Raw genomic sequence first — 14,497 nt, 5'->3', positions numbered from 1 at the left:
CTTTTTAATATTTAGACATAACTTAAATGCTTTAATTACATATAAATTTACACCAAAAAGGCTATATCAAAATTTTCTTTCTAAACTAGAAATTATTTTACCTAACTTGCTATTAACAATATAGCAAACTCTTTTGTTACGATTGCCTTGAACCCTTCATCGTTTGTAAACGGTTCATGAAATGCAATTTCTCAATTTCCTAATTTCCTATCTTCTCAACTCAATTTAATTCAAAATTATCTTCCAAATATTCATTTATGTCAAAATTATTTTTCCTAATGGAAGTTTCAAAGCCTAATACGTCGATGCAAAGTAGATTTATAGAGAAAATCTTGGAACATTGACTTTTACCTTAAAAATTCTAACCTCCTGTTTTCTTTCCCTTCGATATATTCGGCTTAAAGCTTGTGTCTCCTTCATTTTGTTAGGTTGAAATTTATGGAATTGTGAATGTGTGTGTGCAAGTGCACAAATGTGTATATATAACTCAAGGTATTTAACGTCTTATACCTTTCCAATACTTTTAAGCATTACGAATGTTATCATCTTTTTTGTTCATTTGAAACCCATTGATGAAGTTGACTTCATCCATTACACTAATCTTGGACTCTTTGCTCATAGATTTTGCAAACTCAGGCATGACGGTTCTTTTGCATGTCTGTAACATATTTTTTTTGTATTAATCATGCCTTAACTAGTTATCTTTTACTCTCATATATAGTATTGGGAACTCTTTTTAATCCATGTAACAGTTATCTTAATTTATTGATATGCTTAAGATTATTATGATTTTCTTGAAAGCTTTATAAGTAAATAAAAGTAGCAAATATTAAGCCAAGGGGCTCGATCATCTTTATGGCAGGTGACAGTGAATGGTCATAAAAGGAAATCGCCCAGCATGCTTTTAAGCGACTAAAACTGATCAAGATTCTTGTGAAAATGATACCATAGGAAAGAAAAGAAATGATTAGAGAACCCTAAAGTCCTGCCCTTGACATTGGATGATAGTTTCCCCTAATCTTGCTCTCAAGTAGTTGGACTTCTTGGATGCCCCAGCCTGCTATCTTTTAGTGACAACCTTGATTTGCTTGCCAAAAAAGCTCAAGCAACAGCAATGGAGTGCTTCCTCTACTTCTCTCTGCATTTAGCAGAATATTTCCTAGCTCCAACTGATTGATAGAAGAGATCATGTTCGCTGTCTTGTGTTGCTACCTGATTAGGGATTTTCTTGAGTCGAGAGTATAGGTTATCTTGCAAGCTATAGCTGTTTGAACCTATTTCAGGAAAACAATCTATAGTGGTTTTGAGCACTTAGCTTCAACAACCGCCCCTGCAAGGAAACAAGAAAATCGGTGTACCAGAATTAGAATGGATTAGAGAATGAAAAGATAACAGAGAACCTGATAGGAACTTCTTTAGCCTGAATGTCTCCTCCTTGTCAGCCTTCCTAGAGAGCTCTATGATTCATGACTTCTTGGATTGGTTTTCTGAACTTCCCCAACTTCAGAAATTGTTGCTTGTACCCCTTCTGGATTGTTAGCTGAGATTTTCAAAGTTTTGTGGATGGCCTATGTTCAGCACTGCAGCTCTTAAGTGCAGCTGCTACTCTACTTGGATGCTATCCTCAAGTTCCCAGGGCTTGTTATAGCCCAGTGGTTCACCATAGCTGCCTCTACTGCTGCTATCCAATGTTGGGAGTCGCCAAAGAGGATTGCAAGCGCATGCATGATGTTGATGTTGGCGGAGTACTGAACTCGATTCCCCTACCATCAATTACCGGGAAGTCTTCCCAAAATCAAGATAACCTGAAACAAACCTCTTTAAAACTATATTGTACCTAAGAGAAGGGTGTTTATATAATGTTGTCCCCATTAAAATTATGAATGGGACCTAATCAAGAAAGGGAATTATAAAAAGAACCACCTCATCTACTGGCTATGCCAGAGGCTTTAATTGCCTTTCTGTGTAGATGTCAACATGTATTAATTCTCTCCTTTGGTGCTCCCTATCTAAAGCTATCAAGCCATTCTTTCAGTGAAAACTATCGCTTAAAGACAAATCTTTTTTTCTGTGAAGAGAGAGGCTTATTTTCTGGAACCTGCATCTCTTCTAGCAAAAATTCTTTGGGGAAAATATGATTTTTTCCACTGTAATTACTTCACTTAAAAGTTGAACAAGTTTCCCAAGTTGATTAGTATGAAATGGGGAAGATTGGGAAGGGAGTAGGTTGCTTGGCCTGTGGAATGTTTGTGTAGTACTTTATAAAGTTCCCTGAGGTATACTCTGTAGTAGTGAAAATACTATGGCCATTGTCTCGATCATTTATGTAATGTTTTTCTTGTGTCATCTATGTTTGTTTTGCAGGAGCCTCTCTTTAATCTAGAGCAAGAGGCAACATCTCATCTTTTACAAGACAAGTTAAAGGTTTGCTCAACCAAACCTTTTATTTTTAACTTAATGGGAAATTTAAAAAAATGATTTTATTTGTGTTCTCAAGCACGTTAATAAACATGCAGGAACTTCGTGAAAAGTACGCTTCTTTCAGACGCGTCTTGGGAGATGGAAACTGTTTCTTTCGAGCCTTTAAATTTGCATACCTTGTAATATACACCCTAATTTTGTTAGCTGTTTGGTATTATTCTTTCGAGCAGCCAAAGTATTTTATGAGATGTGGCACAGGAGCACATTTTGTTAATGAAAGACATGGAGGAGGCTGTTCGTATTTTCGCAAAGATGACAGAATTGAAGGACAGGATTCTTCAAGACAATATGACACCTTCAGAGAGCCTCATGAGTGATTATGATGTAAGTTTATTAGTTTGGTCATTATTTGTAATTTTTTTTTAGTTTGTTTCTTAGTCCGGAGACTATTTTTTTCCTTGGAAATTATAGATCTTTTTCATAATCCTAGAAGCTCAGAAGCTTCCTGATGATTGTGCAACTAATACTATTATCCAGTCCCATTAATGATGGTTCCAAAATATATAAAATATGCTCGAGTGGCTCATTATGACAATTAATATTTTAAAATGTCTAACGTGCTAGTGTTTTCATATTCTCCATTATCTTTTTCAGGCCTTTTGTAACATAGTGCAATTAGTTTCACCCATTTCAGAAAATAGTATAAGGTATTTTGCTTTATTATCAATTTAGAAATTTATATTTCAATCATGCAATGAAAATTTTTTTGTGGCATTGCTTAACCTGATATTTTGCTGAACACAGCCATTCAGTTCTTCTGGAATGGAGTAAGAATGAGAATGGCTACTCTGATCCTGGTAAGTATTATTTAGTTAATTCAACCACGTCATAACAAGTTGGTTTTTTTAATATCCTTATGTCATTTAATAGTTTTTGTTAGCCAGCTATTAGGTTTTTGAGAATGGTTACATCTAATGAGATCCGCTCGCGACCAAATCACTTTGAGGAAAGCATCCTGGGACTCTCGTCTGATACCACCATGACAGTCCAAAAGTTTTGTGAGGTTGAAGTGGAACCAATGGGAAAGGATGTTGACAATGTGCAAATCACTGCTTTTGTGGATGCGCTTGGTGTGCCAATTCGGATAGAGTATGTCTATGACAGCAAACATAGACTTAACCATTTTGACTTTGGGGTTGAAGCTTCACCACTGGCAGAACCCTACATAACCTTACTGTTTAGACCTGGTCACTATGACATTCTTTACACAAAGGAGTACCATATGCTAGTCCCTGAGGCAAGGTCTTTTAGCAGGCACACTTTTTTCTTTTGTATCATGTGATGTGATTTGTATACTAATTACTTGAACTTCATGCTGAGATAAACCTTTTTGAAACAGCCAGTACAGGTTGTCTTGAATGATTCAAAAACTCCAGAGAAGGAACCCTTTTTGAAAGAGCCAGTAGAGGATGTCTCAGTTGTTTCAGAGACTTCAGAGGAGGAACCGAAGACAATAGTGAAGGATCCTGCAACATCAGAGATGGATCCAATTGACAAGGGTAAGGTTATGCGCATGACCACCCTTCGTACTTACATCAGGAGAAAACAGAAGGGTACAAATTGTATTATAGCATATAATTTTTATTTATTTTCTTGTTTTTTAAAAGAGTTTTGTAGCAAATAATTTCTTAAGCTGTTCTTTTCAGCCCCGGCTGGCTAATGTCATCTTATACTTTTGTTGTGACCATAAAAAATAAGTTTTCAAAGCTACCATCTTGATAAATTATCAAGAATAATCTTTTGATTTTTTGGAATTGATTTTCTAGATGTTTAGATAATATAAAATTGAATTATGTCTTGATAAAATGCTAATTTTTGTTTTCCTAGTTGTTCAAAGCTGTAGGAGCAACTTGCTAAATGATAAGAATTAAATATTGCTAAATAGAGTGAAACTTAGAAAAGAAATCTTAGACGAAAATTTTATCTTACCAGCCATTTGAAAACCTCTGGGGATTTGCATAATAATAAAAATAATCAACATTTTCTAGAATCATGTGCTTCAACCGACACTTGGGACCCTAACATGATGGATATCTTCTCAAGAATCCGTTGAGCATGCCTTGTGGCCACCTATTCTTGATGATTGTACCGCAATAATTGGATCCATAGGGCTCAATTGATTCATGCTAAGGTTGGCTAGAGGCATGGTTCATGGTTGATTGCAATTAGAGGTATTAGGATGTGGATGTCTCTTTCTTGGAGGTATTGGAATTTGTTAGTTTAGTTATCCAATATAGATTAGGTTCACCTTGGGGATGGCACCCCGAGGCACAGATGATATGAGTTGTGCTTTGGGGAAAATTTGTTGTGTGGCATAGTCCTCAAGGGCTTTTTCTTTGCAACGAAGATTATCATCAGCATGGTAATGGGTAAACTATTGCATTCACAGATTTGGAAAGGGAGGATCCTCTCCCTTTGGTCGGCAAATCTCTTGGGTCGAGAGGCCCCTTTGCTGGAACGGCCGGTCCAACCTTCCATCGCAGCAGGGTTGTTGTAGGTAAGTCTCGCATGACAGGTAAGACCCTCACTTCAAATAATTGCACTAAGCATAAGATGAAGTGGTGTTTGGTTTAGTGTGCATAGGATTCTCCTCGGTAGACTAGTTCTAACGTTATGAAAGCTAGGGCTTACAGTCTTGGATGTATAATGATTCAAAAGGTGGGGCTGACAACCTCAAATTGGGGAAGTCTCAAGGGTGAGGGTCTAATGCGGGAGCATCCGACAAAAATCACCGGATCGAAGATTTTGTTATTTTGATCACGATAATTCCGCAGTGCCGCAGCTTCCATGATCGAGGGAAGCGCAACCTAGCGGATTCTATCTCACCACCCAATTCAACGAGGCACTTTCCTTTCATGGCTTATTTTATATTTATTCTAATTCTAAGTAGGGTTTTTTCCTGATAGATTATTTATATTTTTTTGCTGTTTTAATGGATTTTTTTTACTATTGTTTGTGTTTTGGAGATTTTTCTTTGATTTCTACCATAAGGCCATGGTACCATTTTTTTCTTAAGTGGGGGTTTTGTAGCTTGTGCAGGAATATATTGTGAACCTCCTCGATCTCCATATGTCACCATTTCATCCTCTGCTTTGTTGTTTTTAGCTTGGGTATTCGTCGGACGTCGTCCATCCCCCTCCAAGTGTAGTCCATTTCACGTATTTTCATTTCTACTATTCCTCCACTTCTCTGTCAAACCTGCTTTGCAAATATTTTCTATGAGCTATAGAACCGTCTCATTTGGTATCTGAGGTCGACAAACTATAAAATTTTTGGGATTTGTTTTTCTTGCCCGAAGTCCAAAATTTAAAAAAGCAAAAATATTCCCATAATACACATATCATTCCTACCACGATTCATAGCTTCAATCCTAAATTTTAAAATCTGACATTTCTAGCTTCCCTAAAATTATACGATGACATGTACAACCAACATCTAAGTTCTCGACCAACATATATTTGCAATCCTATATCTGTCAAAAACCTAATCGGGAGAAAATGATAACATGTCGCCAAGGAGAAACACTTAGTGATATGTTCAGGAACTTACGATGAATGATATGCAACAAAAGATTCTTCAACTGCAATAGAGACTTCTTGCATCTGAGAAGAGACAATCTGATAAGATCACCCATAGCTATACCAATAACTCTCCAAATCTAAGGGAGGAAGTGAATCCCTTACATCGAGATTTGACATGGAATATCAAAGAACTTAAAATCTTGGAGTAAATGTGAATTTATTAAATTTTGATGGTCGCACAGATCTGGACGAGTTTATCAAGTGACTTCAAACATTATAATGAATTTTATTAAGCTCATGATGATATATTTTTTTTTTTTTTGGTGGAAGAACTTGAAATATATTTGATGGCTGGAAAAGATGAGTAAGATCGCCACCAAGTCTATAAGATGAAAAAGAAAAGACAGCTTAAATAATTTCCTCACATTATCGACATTATATGTTCTTTAAACACTGCCATATAAGCCATAGAGTTGGTGGAACAGGAGGCACACACAGTAGCATGGTGATTTGGATGATTGAGGTCGTCTATTAATAATGTGGTGCAATTGCAGATGTATTAGTTCTTACTCGATGTACATACCATAGATTTGAAGATGGATAAACAACACATCACTAGGTGATCTTCATAACTTATAGACAAAGCTCAACCTTAAGATCAGTCAGCAAGAGTACACCTGGTGGGGCATCTAAAGAAACCTTGCCCGAGGCGAAACCAATATAGTGTTGAGAAAAGGTGGAGCCCATTAGAACTCTTAGATTTGTACCTGTCGAGAAGTGCTTTAAGTACCATGATTTTGGGCACATTATATCAGAATGCCTAGACATGAAGATGATTTCATTTGCGGAGCAGGGAGCAGGGAGCAGGGAGCAATTGAAGAAATGAACAGTGACATAAGAGATAATGAAGGCGTCAAAGAGGAATACCAGCTTCCAGCTAACGAGAGAGAGATGCTAATGATTCATGCTGAGCTCATGAGAGAGACTCCAACAAGAGTAAGTGTCGGTTGGGGCGGTTGCTTTTATATGAAGAAACAACTGTGAAGTTGCGGAAGAAGAAGCCGTTGCTCAAAAAGCTATTTTGATTATTATAATTTTTTTTAAAAAAGTCAGACCACATCTTTTTGATAGCCATTGCAAATAGCCAGTTCTAGTGGAAAAATGAAGCTTTCAGCTGCAGCTTTTTGAGAGCTTAGACAAAACTAAGTTTTGTCAAATTGGGAAAACTACTGTGCAGCACCACATTGCAGCTCCAAACACACCCTAACATTGGTTGTCCTAAAAGGTAGTGAGTCTGAACAGTCGATTTAAAAAAAATGAAAGCTTTTGCCGAAGGAGTTGTTTGTTAACTTCATTGACAGTTTACCTTCTGGTTGCCACCGAGAGAGGTTCAACGTGTCATTACTTCATATAAAAATAAGAAATTTTTGAGCTATTTCTTGAAGGCTCTATGGAGTAAGCTGAGTGTCAAGTTTCATTTTAGTTAAGCGGTGCACCCATGACCAAATGGTTAGATAGAAGTGGTGATTCACATACTTGAAAATCTGGCATTGAAATCCTTTAAGAGAAGAAGAATAAGCCTCTCCTTGTAGGGAATAATGGTACGGGAACATCCCCCAAAAATGATTTGATCAATGATTCAATGATTTCGATCACGGTAATTCTGTGATACCGTAACTTCTGAGATTGCGTGAAGGCCAATCGAGCGGATTTCACCCCATTGCTCAATTCAACGAGTTTTTTTTATGCTTTTATGGTTTTCTTTGGTCTTACAACTGACAGCGTAGCTGACTACCAATTTACCACTTAAGGGCGGACAAGTTATATATATATATATATATATATATATAAACAATAAAATATTTAAGTGGTAGACCCATCCTTTTGTGGTGGCAATTTAAATAATATCTAAAATTCTTTTTTATTTTATGGCTAGTTTCATGCTCTCTTTTATAACCGACTATGCTCGTGGACTTGATTAACACCTGGGGGTTAACCATAACTTGAGTGTTATTAGGGATCACCTTTTATTTTCATTATTGATTTTATTTTATTTTCTTTATCATTTGATATGAATAAAAACATGTTTGGTAATGTGAATATAACTCCAATTTTTTTTTATTGAAAATTACATAAGTCAATTTAAATAGCAGTGGTATGGCGGCGATGAATAAGGGGAGGCAGTAATGATGAGGCAATGGCACGATGGTGGTGGTCGAAATGATTCTTAGGTTGATAACATCAATAGTTGTGGCAACATCAGCAGTTGGGTAGGCAACAATAATTATCATTGCGTGCTAGGTTGGCCAAAGGTAGGTGCGATGTTGGCCAGCATGGTGTTTGAGGACATATGATTGAGAGTTCATGATATAAAATTATGAAAACACCAAAAAATTATTTTCTAGTTTTTCTTAATATTTTTTATTTGTTTAGATATAAAAAAATAATGAAAAAAGTGATGCCAAATAGGTATCAAAATTAAACCAAATAGGCTTGGAACTATGTTTAATCTTGGGTCTGATTTGTTTTTGCTAATGCCTCTTAGATTACCATTAAACATGAAAAGTTGACAGTTATGCTTTTCTTAGCTCCGTGTTTCAATTAAATAACTAATGGATCATATCTTGCACATTTAATTCATTCAATATATAAGGCCATTTCTGATTGCCATATTTGAAACCTTTTTAAAAATTTGCAAATTTTGTTTTTATGTTTTTTATTGGTTTTTTTTTAAAAATTCTATCATTACAGCGCAACTCGTAGTTGTCTTGAACACTGTCTCAGACAACATGTGGAAATATGCTGAAAAGCCAAATTTAGACTTTTGAATTACTTGTAGATTTTTTAGGTTGAGCTGCTTTGTAAACTAGCTTGTCAGCAAATGGAAGTTTGGTTAAGGGTTCTTTTTCTTCTACCATTTGAAACAATCTTATTCCTTGTTTATTTGCACCTTTTTTTCTCTTTTGTTGTCGTGCTTAGTTTACCCTAATTTCTGCTTCACAGAAACTGATGAATAGGAATTGTCAAAGGACTATGATGAGCGCACTTATTTTGGTTGCAAGCATTAGAAAAAGCAGAGTGGGCTCTTCCAGATTTAATTCCTCAGGTAGATTTAAGCAAGATAACCTATTAATTTTTTTGGGCATTTACGAAGATACCAGACAATTCTTATGTATTTACATATCTAACACCTCAACATTCATATTTACATGGATAACACTCAAATCTTTAACATGGCATAAAAAATACACATTTTTGGAAGTGAAATACACCTTTTGATGCATATGTTTATGAAAGCAAGGTGTTATAAGGGTTGGTATCAAAGTTTGGGTGTTAGATATATAAATACGTAAGAATTGTGTGGTATGTATGTAAATTTCACTTTTTCTTCTTGTAACCATTGTAGTTTTGTCCACTATCTACAATTTATTATGTCGCTTGGTGTGCTGGGTTTGCCAATTATAGCTAGCTAATCTTTTCATGGAAAGTCCCAACGGATGCAAATAATTTGCATTTCGAGTAGTATTGAGATTGTTCAGTGTTTATGCTTTGCATCCAATATTCTTATTTAAGCCTGTTAAAGATGTTTTATTTGACATAGTGATATTTGTTGTTTGCTCAAATATACATGGTGGTAATGGATTTTATCATTTTAGCATTATCAATAACGCACACACATAGGTACATTCAGAGCAACATGCAGAGAGACAGGACTTTCTTTTATATAGAAAATCCTAGAAGGGAGAAAATTGTGGGGGCATAGTCAGCCTAGTTGAAATGTTTCAACTAGTACAAGTTTAAAATTTAGAAAGCATTCTTCCCAATAAATAGAGACGATGTTAATAAAATGTAGGAATAAAATTGTTGAAGTTATTTTATTTTTTGGTTGTAATAAAATTCGTTAGGTTCTAGATTGGAGGACTAGTAGTCAAAAAGTCTATCATTGGAGTCAAAAAGTCTATCATTGGATGTATGTGGTTGATGCATCGCGATCATGGGAAGGATTATTGGATGTATGTGGTTGATGCGTCTCGATCATTGGAGGACTAGTAATCAAAAAGTCAATCGTTGGATGTATGTGGTTGATGTGTCTCGATCATTGGAAGGATTATTTGATGACAATGTACTTGGTCATTCTCATGGTAGGTGAGGAGTATGGATGATCAGGAAGACAACTGCTAGGCACCGTTTACTTGTTCGTATCAGACGATTATAGACTCAAAATGTTGAAATTCATGTGACATTTAACAATTTTATTGGTCATTCTCTTAATATAAGAGGAGCTCGGGCAATCAAGAAGATAGATGTTGAATATTGGCTACTTATAAATGTCAGACATCAATCATTTGTAAGCATCAGATAATGGCAGATAAGGGTTTGAAATAATTGAAGTAATTGCTTAAGCAAAACCACCTCTATTCATTAAAAATTTGGGCTTATATAGAGTCTTTCAACTTTCTTTACAAATAAATCCCTAGACTTCTTCTATATTTTTTATTTAAAAAAAGAACCCTAATCTATATACAATTCTCAACACTCAAGATGGCAAAGGATATCCACCAAGCCCATCTTGTCACAAAATCTAGATAGATCTAATAAACTAAGTCCCTTGGTGAGGCAATTAGCTACTTGCTCTCTAGTAGCTACATGACTGATCTCTAGTAGTTTACTATTCAACTTCTCCTTGATGAAGAACTTATCAATCTTCACATGCTAGAATCTGTCGTGCTGCACCCAGTTGTTGGCAATGCTGATTGCTTAGTTGTTGTCGTACCATAACTTCATTTTATCTCCTTGTTCCACTTTGAGCTCTACCAATAGAGCTCTCAGTCATAACATCATCAACTCCTAAAACCATGGTCCTGTACTCTACCTCTATTTTTGTCCTCACAACTACTGACTCCTTGCTCTTCCAAGATACCAAGTTGCCCCCTACAAACATGCACTATCCTGATGTGGACCTCCAGTCATCAGCATAGCTAGCCCAGTTAAAATTCACAGTGGCCCTCAATGCCTAAATGCCTATTTTTCTTCAAGATCATCACATTCCTTAGTGCGCTCTTCAGGTACCTCAGAATCTGATATACTGCATCCTTGTGACCCTTCCTCGGATCATGCATGTTGCGACTCACCACGCTTTCTGCAAGTGATATGTCAGGATGAGTGTGACTTAGATAGATGAGATGACTTAAAATCTCTGGTACTTCTCACAATCAACTAGCTCTCCCGCCTTTGCACTAAACTTTCATATCTGACAAAATTGGTAAAATTGTAGCCTTGCATCTCAACATATCTGTCTCATTGAGCAAGTCTAACACATACTTCCTCTAAGATAGAACAAATCCTTATGCTTTACTAGCCACCTCAGTCCCAAGGATGTATCTTGGTTGTCCAAGCTCTTTCACCTCAAATTTTTTGCCCAAACTTGCCTTCGACTGAGCAATCTTTCGCTCATAATTATTAGTGACAATTATATCATCCACATGAACAACAAGAATAATAATGTAATCATTATGTTGTCGAAAGAATAGTGTGTGGTCGACATTGATCTACTGGTAACCCATGCTTACCGTTGCTCTTCTAAACCTGTAAAATAAAACTCGAGGAGACTACTTCAAACAATACAGTGATTTCCTCAGTTTTCATACCCCGCTGTCGGCTATTTTTTCGTTGAAAATAAAATTTTAATGTTAATTTTAATATAATATATAATATAATTTTATTTTTTGTGAAAATGATATTCTTTAATTTTTGAAAAATAATGAGACCGGATATACCTCATATGTGTAATAGTTTAAATAGTCGAGCACAATATCATAAATGATATATCATTCCGAAGGATAAGAGTATCACTTATTGGTATGTTTAGCTATTTAAACTTAAAAGTTTATGACTCTATTTTGGTCTGAGAAATTTATATCCGACAAACTCTTCTATCTAATACACAGATTATATAGAGTTTATATTAATTTGGGTTCTTAATTCACTATAAAGATAAACCCTTATAGTGAATTACATCTTAGACAATTGAAGTCATGTATGAAGACTCTCAATTAAGATCAGAGTTTCGTTTTCAAGAATTCAACGCTTAGATTTCCACGATTGTTTGTAGGAAATTCAAATGAGAAGGGTATCAATGTGGAACAGTTATTTTCGAAATTCAATGAAGCAAATAGTATTTCTAAGATATAACTCTCAATGCTGAGTTTTGGAATTTTCCAAGTTCATTATCTGTTCATCTCAATGCTGAGTTTTGGAATTTTCCAAGTTCATTATTCGTTGCGAGGAGAGTTAGCTGGTAACGGATGCGCTGCAAAAAAATCTGCTAAAATCTATTGTTTTCACAGGTCGGAGTGAATCAAAAGGTATATCAAATTGCAATAGTACCATGACCCACCTCGCTAACATTCCAGAAAGCGTCGATCGGTTCATTAAATATTGCAACAGATTAAACTTTGAAATTTGGTTGACTTTGTGAGATAGTATGTAGTGTTGAAGTTTTGAACTACGAAAATTAATGTTAAACAATATTTCTCAATCGGAGGATAATTTACTTCCGCTAGTATTAGACGACGACTTAAAAAATAATTAGCATTTTCTTTTTCCTCATCATTGACCTGGGCTAGCAGAGCTCCGATGAAGTCATCTAAAGTCGCGATATAAAATATCTCTACCTAAAATCGGGGCTGCTAGTACAGGAGGTGTCATTAAGTATTGTTTAACACTTTCAAAAGCATGTTGACATATATTGTCGCAAGTAAACTTGACATCTTTCTTGGTCAACACAGAGAAAGGCTGACAACTATTTGACAAATTAGAAATAAAACGTCTCAAATACGCCAACCTCCCTTGAAAAGATCATATTTGCTTTAAATTCTTAGGGAGTGGTATTTCTAAGATGACTTTAATCTTTCCCCGGATCAATTTCAATCTCGCGGTTATGAACAACAAATCCTAAAAATTTCCCAGAAGTCACACCAAATGCACACTTTATGGGGTTCATTTAAAGATTAAATTGTCGTAACCGCTCGAAAACAATTCTCAAATCGTACAATGATTTTTTTTCTGTTTACTTTTGATGATCAAATCATCTACATAGCATTGCACTTGATTGTGAATAAGGTCGTTAAAAATTCTTGTCATTGCTCGCTAATGTGTTGTACTGATATTCTTCAAACCAAAAGACATTATTGTATAGTAATAAGCTCCAATTTGTGTTCGGAAAACTATAAATTTTTCATCTTCGGGAGTCATTTTAATCTAGCTATATTCAGACAACCAATCCATAAAAAACAAAAATTGCATGAGATGACGCAATATCCACCATCAATTCTAGAATTGGAAGCGAAAACTCATTCTTTGGACATGCCTTATTCAAATCTCTGAAGTTCACGCAATTTCGGATTTGACCATTTTTTTTCTTAACTGGTACTATGCTAGCCAGCCATATGGGGTATTGCTTTTCCCATACAAATTTAGCATTTAGTAATTTTTTTACTTCATTTATGACTTGTTGCTCAATGTCAAGACACATTCTTCTTTGAGCTTGTTTAACGGGAATTGCAGCCGAATGTAGACCCAACTTATGTACTGTAATTTTTGGTGCCAGTTCAGACATTTCTTCATAACTCTAGACAAAACAACCTTTAAATTCTATCAATAGCTTAACCATGTCTTTAGATTCTTCTTCATTAAGTAAGGAGCTAATGTAGGTTGGCCTCGGTTCCTTTTCGGTCCCTAGGTTAACCTTTTTTAACTTATCCACTGTTGATTTTATTCCCTCTTCGAATTCTGGTGGATCGTCTTCAATCCCAGGATTTTCACAATTATCTAAAGCTTCCAAGCTATCTTCATTATATTCATTTGTAACAACTAGATTACTTCATCAACAAGTCCTAATGTGCAGAACCCAAGACATTGTTTAGAATTAAATGTCCGATTATTATTATTCCAAAGCTCTTCGAAGTGCCTTGATTGTTCTTTCGACCAATGTCTAGGCACCACATCACGTTGAGCAAGATTCTGTACACAAGGCAAATGTCATCCAAGAGGTAATTCCATTAATTCTGAAAAAAAAAAATATCTTCTAGTTTTACATTTGTTTCAGAACTAGAAGATGAGGAACCATAATGAAACTTAATTGATTTTACATTCACACCATGTTCTTCCTTGACTGTCAAACCTTCAACCTTATGAATATAAATCGGGGTAAGGGCCATAGTTTGTACATAGTGATTAATTTTATCATACTTCGATTTATATTTGCATTTTTCTTCATCTTCTAAGCTGATTTGGAATTGTGGTTTCTTCTGGCTGATCGTCATTGCGTCCTTCTTGACTTTTGCATCTTCAGAGCTGTCTTCTAAATCAATGTTGATAATTAGATTCTTAAGTTCAACAATCTTATCGTTCCTTCCTCGACCTCGTCCCCGATCTTTACCTTAGATGCGAGTTCTAAAAAAACTCTCACCCTCTTGTTGTAAAGTGGTGATGAA

At 35.5% G+C, this 14,497-nt stretch overlaps 1 protein-coding gene across 7 annotated transcripts in view; it reads left to right on the top strand.

The window, feature by feature from the left end:
* LOC110025267 (ubiquitin thioesterase otubain-like) overlaps positions 1–14,497 on the top strand; it is a 92,242-nt gene that overhangs the window by 56,941 nt on the left and 20,804 nt on the right. Inside the window, exons 9-17 of one of the 7 annotated variants that reach the window (XM_020725652.1) lie at positions 2,365–2,424; positions 2,517–2,600; positions 2,680–2,805; positions 3,076–3,128; positions 3,226–3,278; positions 3,366–3,718; positions 3,821–4,034; positions 4,871–4,978; positions 9,006–9,108. In XM_020725652.1, the coding sequence (XP_020581311.1) occupies positions 2,365–2,424; positions 2,517–2,600; positions 2,680–2,805; positions 3,076–3,128; positions 3,226–3,278; positions 3,366–3,718; positions 3,821–4,034; positions 4,871–4,978; positions 9,006–9,019 (1,065 nt within the window). In that variant the 3' untranslated portion in view covers positions 9,020–9,108. Of the gene's footprint in view, positions 1–2,364; positions 2,425–2,516; positions 2,601–2,679; positions 2,806–3,075; positions 3,129–3,225; positions 3,279–3,351; positions 3,724–3,820; positions 4,035–4,870; positions 4,979–9,005; positions 9,109–14,497 lie in introns of those variants that run through there. The other 6 variants (XM_020725653.1, XM_020725655.1, XM_020725654.1 and 3 more) reach the window with 6 other exon arrangements.

Source organism: Phalaenopsis equestris, unplaced genomic scaffold (assembly GCF_001263595.1).
Source record: "Phalaenopsis equestris unplaced genomic scaffold, ASM126359v1 Scaffold000297, whole genome shotgun sequence".
In the NCBI taxonomy this organism is placed as follows: Eukaryota; Viridiplantae; Streptophyta; class Magnoliopsida; order Asparagales; family Orchidaceae; genus Phalaenopsis; species Phalaenopsis equestris.
This window is presented reverse-complemented; position numbering and strand designations above follow the sequence as displayed.